Raw genomic sequence first — 13,754 nt, forward strand, 5'->3', positions numbered from 1 at the left:
GCATAATGAAAGAGAAACTGACTTACCCCTCACAGAGAGCAGGGCAAATAATACTACCTTTTAAAATACATCAGTAACAAGTGAAAGGAATTACTTTTCATAAGAAATGACATTTTGTGGAATTCTCTTTTTACTATCTTTATTTCCTAGTTCTGCAGTAATGCCATTAACTCAAGTCTTCTCATCCACAATGGCAGGACCAAAACTTTAACATTCACAACTTGTGAAAAAATTGTCTGATTTTCCTTAGCCTTTACTGATGTGTTCTACTAATATCCCTGCATTCACTCAATCCACAGTTACATGGCAAAACTTTGCAAGATGAACACACTACAAGAAGGAGACTACTGGAGGCAATATGTTGGAATTCTTTTGGTTTTCTTATACCTCTGAACACTCTTAGTCTGAATTGATTGAGGGAAGGGCACTTGACATTGAGAAAATTGCCCCTCCTCAAAAAAATTAAAAAAAGGGGGGGGGGGGGGATTGTCTACCATTGATGGTTTGAGATCGTTCTTTAATTTCTGCAAAGTATTTCTGCAAAGTGCATGTTTAAAGGAAAAAATAGCATAGAGACACAAGTTTTGTCTGTGAAGTTGTGAAACATGCAAGTATTGTTTTTAAGTGCTTTCATACTTGATATTCATATACACTTTTTTTTTTCCAAATTATAAATCATCTAGTTGCAGATGCACAAGTTCAAATTAGTTATTAGTCTTCACTTGCTCCAAGGCTTTTGTTTTATATCAGTGACAAAGACTGAATACAAAAAACTCTGGATGCAAACAACTGTATGCTAATAAATACTTTTTATTAGAAAACATATCACAATATAAAAACAGCTGCAAAATTTGAAAGGTTTGCAAGGTACTTTAAAGCAACGTATAATATATCTAACCAGACTTCCCGATGCATTTTGTTTGGTGCTGTCCAATACACCAAGCCCACAGTGACAGTAGCTCATCTGATATGAAATCTGTAAAACCTGAGATGTGGAATGCCTGTAGTTTTAAATAAAATAAATAAACCACTCATACTTAGTTTAGTACTGGTACCAGACATTGCCACAGTTTAAAGCAAACTAGACGGATACATTTGAAATAGAAAAGAAAGCCTTGGGGTGCTGCTGATAGTACGGTATAATCCTCATCAGATCCTCATCCAGATCATCAGTGCTTTTGCCACTCAGAACATAAACCAACAACCCTGTCAAAGGGGTTTAACAACATAGGCATTGTCATCTCATTTAAAGAAACTTAGACCATAACCTGGATGAAGCCTAAAGGACATAAGAACAATGACAAAGAAACTAACTTCTGATATATAACAGGCAAAAATAAAGAACTAAACAGAAAAGAGATTAACATGCAATTTAAGTCAAAACAACATAAAAGTGCAACAAATGAAGTATTTTCAGATTCACAAGTAATTAGCAGAAGAGTATTTTGTTGGCTAATGATTTAACCTCCACTCAAGTTAAAGGCTTACTTCGTTTGCAATCCTGACCAAATAAATCGAAAAAAAAATCAAAAGCAAAACAATTCAGGCAGCCTTTAAATTGGGATAAAGTGGCCATCATACAAGAAGCATACTGGTGACCTGTGTCAAAACATAAGCACTAATACTGCAACAGGCAAAGTTTGTACTGATTTTGGTAACAAGTATACCCAGTCGTTTTTAAACAACATGCATGTTGTCATTTTCTCATTTCTCTCCATAGAAGTCCTTCTTATTTTCGCACATCTTTAAAGATACATAATGTGCCCTGTAATGACTTTCTCGATCACACACTTTCCAGTGCCCCCCTCCAGACGTTACATACACTACAACATTTCAATTGGTAGCTACATGAAATGCAAGGGATCTTTCTAAACCAAGACTAAGTTAAAACATGTTTCCAAAATCACCCCTACAACTGTACACTGTATTTTGGAGACATATAGCCATTGTACAATCATGCAGTGACTCCTACATAAACAGTAGTTGCTAGTAGCAGGTACCAAAAGATGCAAATGGCAAAGAGGATGCCAAAAATTGAAACATATCAGCAATTTCAATCTGAACAGCCCAAACCCAAATCAATATCTGTATATCACATGATAATCCATAATCCACTTCTGCAATTTGGTAAGAATTGGTGTCATGTATATCCTAATTTTGGGAATTTAGAGAATCAGCTAAATTATTTTGATTCCTATTCTTTTATATGCCAGTCCTATCTTTTAATCTACCTATTCATTCATTACCATTTTTACACCTGAATACATTTAGATTTGAAAACTTGTTAGCAGTAACACTATGATGGCATCCAAGTTTGAGAACCATTACCTTATCTTGTCACCTAAATCTGAAATCAAGATAGTTCGGATAAAATGACTGCTTTGTTGCTCAAGCTAAGAACAGAAATCAATTCTGCTGCATCTAATCACTAAAGTTACCACAATCATTCTCTTTGATTTAATTCTGATACGCAAACGTTCAAATCATGCGAGAGTTGTGAATCCAACCATAATGCAAATCAGCACTAATCCTTTTGACAGCTGGTTTTAAGTATGCTACATCGATCACTTCTGGTAATACAGATAATAAACTTAGGGTAAGAAATACCATTGGTATGGTTATCTTACTGGAATGTTTATGTATAAAATAAAAACACTCTATTGGTAAGTACTGATCAATAATTATGTTCACATGAAAACAGCCAAATTTCCGATGATAGATTTCCTTTACACTTCTGTGTTATAGCTCTTTACTATTTCTTGAGATAATTTCACATATTCTATTTCAATCACAAAAGCAAACTCCTATCATCATTAAGAGGTAGAGAGCTTCATCAAATCACACATCATCACATTGGGCAGTAGCAGAGGTGTCATTTTAATCTCAGTTTTTAGAATTTTAGAAATCAGGACGGACACAGCATAAGATGAGGGACGGTGAGGTAAAATAATGTTTCAGCTTCGTCATGTATAGTGACTGACACTTTGTGACAGGTAAAGACAACCTGTGACTTCTATGAAGTCAAGTTGAGGATTGTATTCATGTAGAATATACACAAGGTAGGGAAAATGATGGCAATGATGCACATAAACAACAGAAAATTCTAAGAAATACCCTTTGATGAAAACATCCATATGAGATTTCAATTTGCATCTCCTGCATTAAGGAACTCAAAAAGAAAACCAGTCGTAAACAATACAGTGTATCTCGAAAATCTAGCAAAGCCTACCGCAAATCAAAGTAAAAGAACAAAGAAATGGCAGCTACTCTGACTGCTTGAACCAAAACAAAACAGAAAATGTGAAATCATAACACTTCTTTGTAAAACCTGTATGCATAAAGTAAGCCGGGTTCAGTGCACCTTCATTCAAGACTACCTGCAAATGCTAAATATCTTCAATTCTACTAACAGTGTAAGCATGAAACACTACGTAAAATGGTTAAATATATGGGGCAAGGAGCGGCAGTGGCAAGGTGTAGGTAGAGTCATTGTGAAGAGTGGTTGTTTTTGGTTACGATGTGGGCAGAATCGAGTGTGGCAGCAGGCAAGTGTGGGCAGAATGTAGCTAAGACAAGGTCAAGAATGGGATTTGTCATGCAGAGGAGGGGTCTGGTAAAGAGAGGGTCAGGTGGAGGTTGAATTGGGTGGAAATGGGGTCTGGAAGAGGTTGAACCAAGTAGAGGTGGGGTCTGGAAGAGGGTGAATCAGGTTAAGGTGGGGTCTGGTGGAGGTGAAGTCAGGAGATAAGGTCTGGTAGAGGGTGAGTCAGGTTAAGGTGGAGTCTGGTGGAGGTGAAGTCAGGAGATAAGGTCTGGTAGAGGGTGAGTCAGGTTAAGGTGGGGTCTGGTGGAGGTGAAGTCAGGAGATAAGGTCTGGTAGATGGTGAGTCAGGTTAAGGTGGAGTCTGGTGGAGGTGAAGTCAGGAGATAAGGTCTGGTAGAGGGTGAGTCAGGTTAAGATGGGGTCTGGTAGAAGTTGAGTCAGGTGGAGGTGGGGTCTGGTGGAGGTGAAGTCAGGAGATAAGGTCTGGTAGAGGGTGAGTCAGGTTAAGGTGGGGTCTTGGTGGAGGTGAAGTCAGGAGATAAGGTCTGGTAGAGGGTGAATCAGGTTAAGGTGGGGTCTTGGTGGAGGTGAAGTCAGGAGATAAGGTCTGGTAGAGGGTGAATCAGGTTAAGTTGGGGTCTTGGTGGAGGTGAAGTCAGGAGATAAGGTCTGGTAGAGGGTGAATCAGGTTAAGGTGGAGTCTGGTGGAGGTGAAGTCAGGAGATAAGGTCTGGTAGAGGGTGAATCAGGTTAAGGTGGGGTCTGGTGGAGGTGAAGTCAAGAGATAAGGTCTGGTAGAGGGTGAATCAGGTTAAGGTGGAGTCTGGTGGAGGTGAAGTCAAGAGATAAGGTCTGGTAGAGGGTGAGTCAGGTTAAGGTGGGGTCTTGGTGGAGGTGAAGTCAGGAGATAAGGTCTGGTAGAGGGTGAATCAGGTTAAGGTGGGGTCTTGGTGGAGGTGAAGTCAGGAGATAAGGTCTGGTAGAGGGTGAATCAGGTTAAGGTGGAGTCTGGTGGAGGTGAAGTCAGGAGATAAGGTCTGGTAGAGGGTGAATCAGGTTAAGGTGGGGTCTGGTGGAGGTGAAGTCAAGAGATAAGGTCTGGTAGAGGGTGAATCAGGTTAAGGTGGAGTCTGGTGGAGGTGAAGTCAAGAGATAAGGTCTGGTAGAGAATGAGTCAGGTTAAGATGGGGTCTGGTAGAAGTTGAGTCAGGTGGAGGTGGGGTCTGGTGGAGGTGAAGTCAGGAGGTGGGATCTAGTAGAGGGTGAGTCACATTGAGATTGGGGGTGGGGGTGCTGGTAGAGGTTGAGTTAAGTGGAGGTGGGATCAATGGAGGTGATGGACCAGTTGGAGGTGGAGTCAGGTGGAGATTATGTCTGGTAGAGGGTGAGTCAGGTGGAGGTGGGGTATGGTAAACAGTGAGTCAGGTGGAGATGGGGTCTAGTAGAAGTTGAGTTAGGTGGAGGTGGGATCAGTGGAGGTGATGGACCAGTTGGAGGTGAAGTCAGATGGAGGTGGGGTCTGATAAAGGGTGAGTCAGGTGGAGATTGGGTCTGTACAAGTTGAGTCAGGTGGAGGTGGAATCAGTTGAGGTAATAGGTCAGGTGGAAGTGCATGGAGTCTGGTGGTGGGGTAAGGGTGAGGTGGGGTCTGGTAGAGGTGAAGTCAGGAGGTAAGGTCTGGTAGAGGGTGAGTCAGGCTTAGGGAGAGCCAGGTAGAGGTTGATTTGAGTGGAGGTGGGGCCTTGTAAAGGGTGAGTCAGGTTGAGGTGGGAGCAGAGGAGGTGATGGGTCAGGTAAGGGTGGGGTCAGGTAGAGGTAGGGTCAGGTGGAGGTTGAGTAAGGTAGAGATGGGATCAAGTGGAGGCGGGGTCATCGGGTAGAAGTGCGGTCAGGTAGAAGTAGAGTCAGGTGGAGGTTGAGTAAATGGAGGTGGAGTATGGTGGAGATGGAGTACGGTGGAGATGGGGTCTGGTGGAGGCGGGGTCTGGTGGAGGTAGGGTCTGGTGGAGGTGGGGTCTTGTAGAGGTGGGGTCTGGTGGAGGTGGGGTCTGGTAGAGGTAGGGTCTGGTAGAGGTAGGGTCTGGTAGAGGTGGGGTCTGGTAGAGGTGGGGTCTGGTAGAGGTAGGGTCTGGTAGAGGTAGGGTCTGGTAGAGGTGGGGTCTGGTAGAGGTGGGATCTGGTAGAGGTGGGGTCTGGTAGAGGTGGGGTCTGGTAGAGGTGGGGTCTGGTAGAGGTGGGGTCTGGTAGAGGTGGGGTCTGGTAGAGGTGGGGTCTGGTAGAGGTGGGGTCTGGTAGAGGTGGGGTCTGGTAGAGGTGGGGTCTGGTAGAGGTAGGGTCTGGTAGAGGTGGGGTCTGGTAGAGGTGGGGTCTGGTAGAGGTGGGGTCGGGCAAGTGCAATGATGCAGTAGGACTCACACTATGGTGTCACTCCTGATGCCTGCAGGAGAAGTAGTCCTTGAGTGGTGCCATCAGGTGTTTGATGACTGGCACACACCACGCCTTCCCCAACAGCTTCTGCCGGTTGGTGCGACTTAGGTTACCAATATCGGTGTAGTGATCTGGGAAACCAAAGAGCCTGGGAAGGCAACCGAAGACAAAATGCAGCATGCACATGTGTGATTCAATTCATGCTGCCTATATTCATACCTCAGGGAACTTGAAATCTTTCCTAAACTGGTGTTCTGGGAACATTCTCTTTGATGATGATGCAGTTTACATTCAACCATGATGCCAGACCAAGATTCATTACAGTATGAGAATTCAATGCTTTTCATATTCAAATAAGAAGTTGTGGATGCTCTTCACTAATACACACACCACTCTGAGGTTCAAATGTTACAGTGATCTCAATTAGATTGTTATCTCTATATGAAACTGACAGAATATTGGGGGGATAGTAAGGAAGGGCATCTCCCCAGAAAGTTATGTTGAAAAAAGAGGTTTGGTGATCCCATGTTGACAAAGCAACTGTAGCTATTTCAGATGGCAACTCCTGCACAGAGTAATTTTCTGTTAAATTTTATAAAATCAAGAGCTACTTCAGTGAAAGCCAATTAAGAGACCTTTCACAAAGATGGCTCCAACCATCGTAAGCTCCAAAAATTGCAGTTGCTATGGTAGCCGGCTTGAGAGGACTAACCCGATGAGAGCATTTAAGTTAGTACAAATACTTGTAACTGATTAGAGACATTTTATGAAACCAGACAAAAGGTACCGACTACCAAAGTGATGATGTCACAGTCTTTTGCTACAGCTTAATGCTAGCTTCACACAAAATACCCTTGTACAAGGCTATGGGCAGGGGGTTGGAACTGGGTATGAGCATGATTAGCAACTGCTTGTGTTCACAGATATTTGGGTTATGTGAGGTTTTATAGAACCAGTTTCCATGGTAATTAATGATTATGACATCATAATTGGTACTCTATTTGTACCTCTCAAGCTCTGTGGCCCAGAGCCCATCCTCCTTGCCATTCATGATGACTGGTAGGATCGCATCCTTGGTCTGCCGGATGGAGTTGGATCTCGTCGTGATGGTGGCAACCTTGGAGAACTTTTCACACAGAAAGTAACATCACAGCATAAACTATTTATCCCTTACCTAATCTAATTCAAGAAAGCACATTTCACATAAATTCTCTCTCGCCATCCATATAGCTCACAGAATAACAGACAAGTGTTACAGGGTCATATCATGCTACGTGCACTTTTCATTAAATCTACTGCATTAACTTTCATTTCTTTTAAAAACTATCACATGAAAGAATTTGATGATTTTCTGTAAAAATATTTTCACACTCTCGTCATACAATTAACTGATACAATTCACAGTGAGATTGCATTGACAGACATTTTGATCAACCCTGTAATCCATGCAGCCACAAGAAAGCATTAAGCAGCAGGAATCAATCAAGCCTAGTTCATATATTCAAATATTCAATAAGAGTACAGCAGTTTGATATTAAGTTTATCTCTTCCTGGTAGTACATGTAGTATAGACAATACAGATTGAACTCTCAGTCACTGCTATACCTGAGCCTGTCTGTCACAGTGGGGTTCAAGGCACTCTTGAAGGATGAGGGGATTCCCCGCAGCCGCCACATAGGGTCTGTAATGAAGAGAGACATACAACATATTGTACATATCATCTCAGACAGGCCCATTAAGAGATTTACACCATGCAGCCATTCAACCCTTCACACTATCAACACTAACCCTCCCTCCCCCTCCCCCCCCCAAAAAAAAAGAAAAGAATAGACAGAAACAAAGTGAAATAGTTCATAATCACAAAAATGCCGACATTTACACATTGAACCTACAAAGATTCCAAGGAGCTATCACAGAGACACCTGTGTGGTATATACATCCAAATTTGGTTCTCATAGTACTAACTTAGTGATATCACTTCCTGTTAGCTATAGCTGGGAGCTTTTGTTTTGTTTTGTTTTTACTGTTAGGCCTTTTAGGGCTCGGGGTGCCCATTTGAAGAAACTTAGAGCCTATTACCCTAGGGATACTACCTGTCTAGTTTGGTGAACATTTGACATGAATGGGGATTCTAAAGAAGCTGAATAGTAAAAAGTTAATGCATAATGCGCGCCAAAAGCAAGACGATGATCGCAAAAGTTCACTTGAGCTCTTAGCTTAGGTGAGCTACAAAGTAAGTGGGTAATAATAATTATTGATAGTGAATTCTTGCCATCAAAAAATAATATGCACGCTTTGAGTTTTTCATGATCCATTCAAGATTCTACCAAGTCACCTGCACTACCAAAACAGTGCATTGTATTGTACTTCAATTTGAGGGGGGAGGAACTGATAACTGTACAAGTCAATAAAATTTGTGATGGTTTTACCGATGCATTCCTGGAAAATTTCCCCAGTAGTAGCGAGCTCTGTGTGAGGGGGAGACATGGCGGGCATCAATCATCACCGGATGACACTAGAGGCAAGATGAAAGCAATAAGGTAGTAAGTCAACACTTGTGGGTCCATGCATACAGGTCTACTCCAAAACAACCAACAGCATTTAGGAATACACACTGCCTATGCAATACACATTGGTAAGAACAAAATCTTTGTTTGTGTGTTTGTTTGTTTTTTTACATTTCACCACTATTTGTTTTTTTACAGGTCATTTTTTTAAATCTATTTCACAGTAATATTGATTTTTATCAAGTAAGTTGAATTTGGGATAGCACAAATCAACATTACTTCTAATCACGTTTCAAAGGGATGGTATAGTTTTGGTTGAGATGGTTATTCAGGTTTTAACTTTTTGAAAGATAATTAGAAACTAATTCTATGAAATATCAATGAAAGAGCATACAATTCTAAGAGGAATTCAAAGTTTATCTGATGAAAATTGGTTTTCAAATGGCCGAGATATCCAAAAACAAAGAGGTCCTAAAAAAAGGTGGGACCCATCCCACCTTTTATTAGGACCACTTTGTTTTGCTTTGTTTTTGGATATCTCAGCCATTTTAAAAGCGATTCTAATCAAATAAATTTTTAATTCCTCTTAGAATTGTATGCTCTTTGATATGTCATAAAAGTGGTTTCTATTTATCTCACAAAAAGCTAAGAGCATTTTCAACTTTTTCCTCTTTTTTTAACTGTCTTAGGCAAATCATTATTTTCAAACAGGTAAAAAAGTTCTTCATTACAAAGAAAGTTGGCTCACAAAAAACAAGAACTGTGCATACCTGTAACATGGGCAATAGTAAATGTCACTTTCAACCATAATTGCGCATAATAAATGATGTATACATAACTAGAAAAGCACTCTGAGAGCGCAGATCTCCGCCAAGCATGCAGCTCATTTCCACCACTGATCTTGTTCTTCCATAGAGGTATCAGTGATTTCCACCCATACGTACTAATGGCATTGTGTGCTGAAAGTCGCCCGATTTCCCAATAGAAGCCTTTGTTACGTCATGAACCCTCCCCTGCACGGCGCGCCTCGCCCTAGCAGAAACTAGAGCAGGCACTTTAGTGCGCGCATGCAAACCTCAAATATGCGCAGCCTGAACTCCCAAGTTCATTGACCCTACCTGCCAAAATGTCAAAAATCCTTCATAAATTCCCCCAGAATTTAATCGTTTGTTCCTTGTGTAATTCTCATACTTTCCTGCAAGTTTCATTCAAATCCGTGCACAACTTTTTGAGTTATTTTGCACACGGACAAACAAACAAACTAACAAACAAACCAACGGTAACGAAAACATAACCTCCTCCCTTGGCGGAGGTAATAATTATATTGTTTATCTGTCACTGCTGTAAACAACAGAAGGCTCTGGAACAACAACAACAAAAAAAAGATAACTGATTAGGTAAGCCATCTCAAACTTGATATTTTGATACCATTTTGAAACTATTGCGAAAACAGCATTCTTACTTATCATTATGCAGCGACATTCTATGTGGAGCCCAGATGATCAGCCGAAACCCCAACCCCCTTATCACCCTCTCCCCCTGTAAACAGTGTCTGTAATGACAGTGGGGTCAAAGCCTGCCAACCTCACCTCCAGGAATCGACAGATGGTCTGCTTGTCCTTACGACCCATGTGCACCACATTCTCAAAGAGCCAAAAGAAAGGTCGGGGGTCATCAGGGCATGGCTCCAGGGCCTTGAGGATGCGGTAAAACTCAAAGAAGAGGAGACCAGTGCCCCCCTCCAGGCCCTTACGGGCAGGGTTGACCACTGAGAGGTCATTGCAAGGACTTCCTCCAATCAGGAGGTCAAAAGGTCCCCATGAAGCCAGCTTTAGGATTGGAATTGGGAAAGTTCATCATATGTTGAGAACAAAATGAATTGATGTACTGAATATAAATCATTTATCATTCATTATTGTTACAATAATAATAATAATAATAATAAAAATTATTATTATCGTTATCGTTTTTATTATTTTTATCATTATTATTATTATTATTATTATTATTATTATTATTATTATTATTATTATTATTATTATTATTATTATTATTATTATTATTATTATCATTATTTCTTTTTTGACCATTTTATTGCAATATAACATACATACAGGGGTATGTTCAGTATTGTATTTCAATATACACAAAACTGATGTCAAAATTGTATGTACAAAGGAGAGTGGTAAGTACACTCAATATACTTGTATTTTTTTAAAATAAAGATATATTCAGTAACTGACACAATGCACTTTCTACAAAATGTGACATGGAGCTGTCATGAGTAAAATATGGACAATTAATTCTTAAAATCACTCTCTACTGGGAATATTTCATGCATTCGGGGGGGATATTCCTTGTTCACCCATAAGATCACACGCTATTTTCAATTTCAATGGGCTAACCATTGAGAAAACAGTTAATTTTACCTTCCCTCTACAAAGTATTTGAAAATTTTTCAACATTGATAACTCATGGCAACTTCACGAGGCTCATATAGGTTCCTACTGGTAGTCACAACATGAATATTGTGTTTGTCATGACAGAGACAGAATGCAGTTTATTACAATTCAAACAGTACTTTCTGTGTTCTGATCATATTTTGCAGTTATACTCCCAGAAAATGACAGAATTAGCACAGAATGCTCCAAATTCTTAACAGCCGAATAATATTCAAATATAAGACACAACAATTACTGACCTCCTTCGTGGTGATCTTCTGGACATCGCCGATCTGCTTGATTTCCCCCTGCAGACGAACAGCGGCCACCATGATGGCCTCATCGCTGATCTCCGACGCCATGTAGCAGTCGACGTCGAACCCAAGGTCTCTCAGCACGAGCATTCCTGGAAGAAAAGTTTTAAAAAAGATCTACACCTTGCCATGTAAATGTTGGATTGAGGTATTAGTACAAAGAGAGATGAGTCCTGGGTGATGGAGAAGATGTGTAATTCCAGCCTGATCGTGTCATAAGTGCAACAGGAGACAGTAATATTGAAGATCACAAATGGGACCTTTGTTTTGACTGTATGGAGCCATCATTTCATGGTTCGATACTTATGAGCACAGAGCCATGCACAAAATCTCACAAGAAGGTGTGATACACACACACACACACACACACACACACTCAATACTCTGATACCTTTGATGTTAGGGCATGTTACATCATCAGCGGTGGCTCACCTGTGCCAATGCCATCAAACAGTGAGAGCACTCTGATTGGCCGTCTCTCTGCAGGTAGGTGTGGCTTATACACACGGAGGGGCGGGAACTCCATGAACTGGTCCTGGTTGAAGAACTCTACCAGCCTGTCCTGCCAGTCAGCCCGTCTCTTCAGGTAACCATGGCGATCTATGGATGAACACAGGTAGCAGGACCAGGGGTCTTGTTGTGATACCTAAATTGAGTTGATCAAAATGAAGGAAGAAGGTATGAGGCAGGTGGCTCTAGACAATTTTAGGGGGAGGTTAAATATGTATTATCGAGGTTAAAGATGTATTACGACCTTTCTGATAAAAAAAAAGAGGAAGGAATAAACATTCATAATCTGGCGTCTGCTACTGACATTAATTGGCCAATTTTCCATTGTTACCTCCGCCAAGGAAGGTGGTTATGTTTTCATCCGCGTGCATTAGTTTAAATTTGTTTGTTTGTTAGTCTGTTTGCAAAACAACTCAAAAAGTTGTGCACAGATTTAAATGAAACTTGCAGGAAAAGTTGATAATGATGCGAGGAACAGATGATTAAATTTTGGTAGTGATGCAAGAATTCTTATGGATTTTGAAGGATTTCTTTTAAAAATCTTTTGGCAAAGAGGGCAAATGAACTTGGGAGTTCAAGCTGCACATATTTGAGGTTTGCACGCACACTCTAAGCACATGCTCTGCTCAAGCAAGGGGCCATGTAGATGGAAGCTGATGGCGTAAAAATAAGGTCTCTATATTGGGAAATTGTGCAATATTCAGCATGCGTGTATATAATGGGTGGAAACGAGCAGCTTGGTGGAGGTCTGCGCTCTACGAGGGCTCTTCTAGTTTTAGAGGGGGTGGAGGTTGGGGAATAGACAATTAGTTTGTCATGTAAAATGAAAATACAATGCACCTCTAATCATATACATGTAGGTGTACAAAGTGTTTTAAAATGTACCTATTGCACTTATGACAACACCATGAATGACAGAGGTATGTGGATAAAGCATGACATACATACAATGTAACCTCAACCATTGGTCAAAGGCTGTGTTTATCATCTTTCCCCTGTTTAAACAGCATTCAAAAGCCGTTTCCAAAGCCCTTTCGAAAGCCGTTTCCAAAACCCTTTAGAAACGGCTTCCAAAATAGTTGCCTTTATCAACTCTTCGATCGCGAACACCATAACTGGCCTGTCACTGCACAGCTACATTGTGCAATTTGACCCAAGGAGAAGAGGTCATATAAGGCATGCATGGTTCGTAACTGCAGTACAAAGCCGTTTCAAAACAGCTTTGCATTTATCTCGCTTCAAAAGGCTTCTAGAAACAGGTTTCTGAAAACCTGTTTAGGAAACTTGTTTGGGAAAGCACAAATTTGCAGCTTTCGAAAAGGCTTTCTGAAATGGCTTTGAAAAACAGCTTTGCATTTATCATCTCGTAAAAATTCCCTGAAAGCCTTTTGGAAAACCTGTTTCTGCCGAGAAAAAGAGTTGATCAACGCACCCTTAGAGGATAATACCTCCTCTATATAAACACTAGAAAATAAAACAGGAACAAAATGGACAGTTCAATAAAAAGCAATAGGATAAACAAATGGAAAAATGTCTTGCAGAAAGACATCTCAGGACCATAGTTGTCTGGTATAAACCATGATGTATTTATCACTGGCTTTTTGTTGTTGGTTTTGTTCTTGAGCATGACACCAAGCCAATAACCAATTCTAATATCAAACTTTGACCTCTAAAGTCTGGTATGAGAATTAAGAGAGGAATAAAAAGGAAAGGGGGAAAGATTGATTCATGGTGTGTGCTTCTCACCCTCCTTGATTCCAGTGGTCCAACAAGGAAGTTCATGCAGTCAGTGCAGTAAGAATGGTAGCAACCAAGGTTGCCACACAGGGTGATCTGCTTGCCCTCAGCACAAATGCAGCAGTGGGCCTGAGAGATGGGAACATGCACCACTCTGTAGCTAATCTCAATTTCTAATGAAGCATAAATTAATATATGCAATATATACCAAATGGTTTCATGTTTACTTGTCTAGGCAGACATCAAGGAATAAGTTTCATATAGAAAATTAAGC

General features: G+C 40.8%; 1 protein-coding gene across 1 annotated transcript in view; it reads right to left on the bottom strand.

The window, feature by feature from the left end:
- Window positions 1–792: 792 nt before the first annotated feature.
- Window positions 793–13,754, bottom strand: part of LOC140231695 (uncharacterized) — a 28,640-nt gene continuing 15,678 nt past the window's right edge. Inside the window, exons 13-21 of the mRNA XM_072311848.1 lie at window positions 13,490–13,609; window positions 11,666–11,879; window positions 11,180–11,325; window positions 10,068–10,307; window positions 8,401–8,486; window positions 7,577–7,652; window positions 6,979–7,097; window positions 5,960–6,119; window positions 793–1,001 (exon numbers count right to left, since the gene is read on the bottom strand). Of these exons, the coding sequence (XP_072167949.1) occupies window positions 5,969–6,119; window positions 6,979–7,097; window positions 7,577–7,652; window positions 8,401–8,486; window positions 10,068–10,307; window positions 11,180–11,325; window positions 11,666–11,879; window positions 13,490–13,609 (1,152 nt within the window). The 3' untranslated portion in view covers window positions 793–1,001; window positions 5,960–5,968. The remainder of the gene's footprint in view (window positions 1,002–5,959; window positions 6,120–6,978; window positions 7,098–7,576; window positions 7,653–8,400; window positions 8,487–10,067; window positions 10,308–11,179; window positions 11,326–11,665; window positions 11,880–13,489; window positions 13,610–13,754) is intronic.

The sequence above is a fragment of the Diadema setosum genome, chromosome 8, assembly GCF_964275005.1.
Source record: "Diadema setosum chromosome 8, eeDiaSeto1, whole genome shotgun sequence".
In the NCBI taxonomy this organism is placed as follows: domain Eukaryota; kingdom Metazoa; phylum Echinodermata; class Echinoidea; order Diadematoida; family Diadematidae; genus Diadema; species Diadema setosum.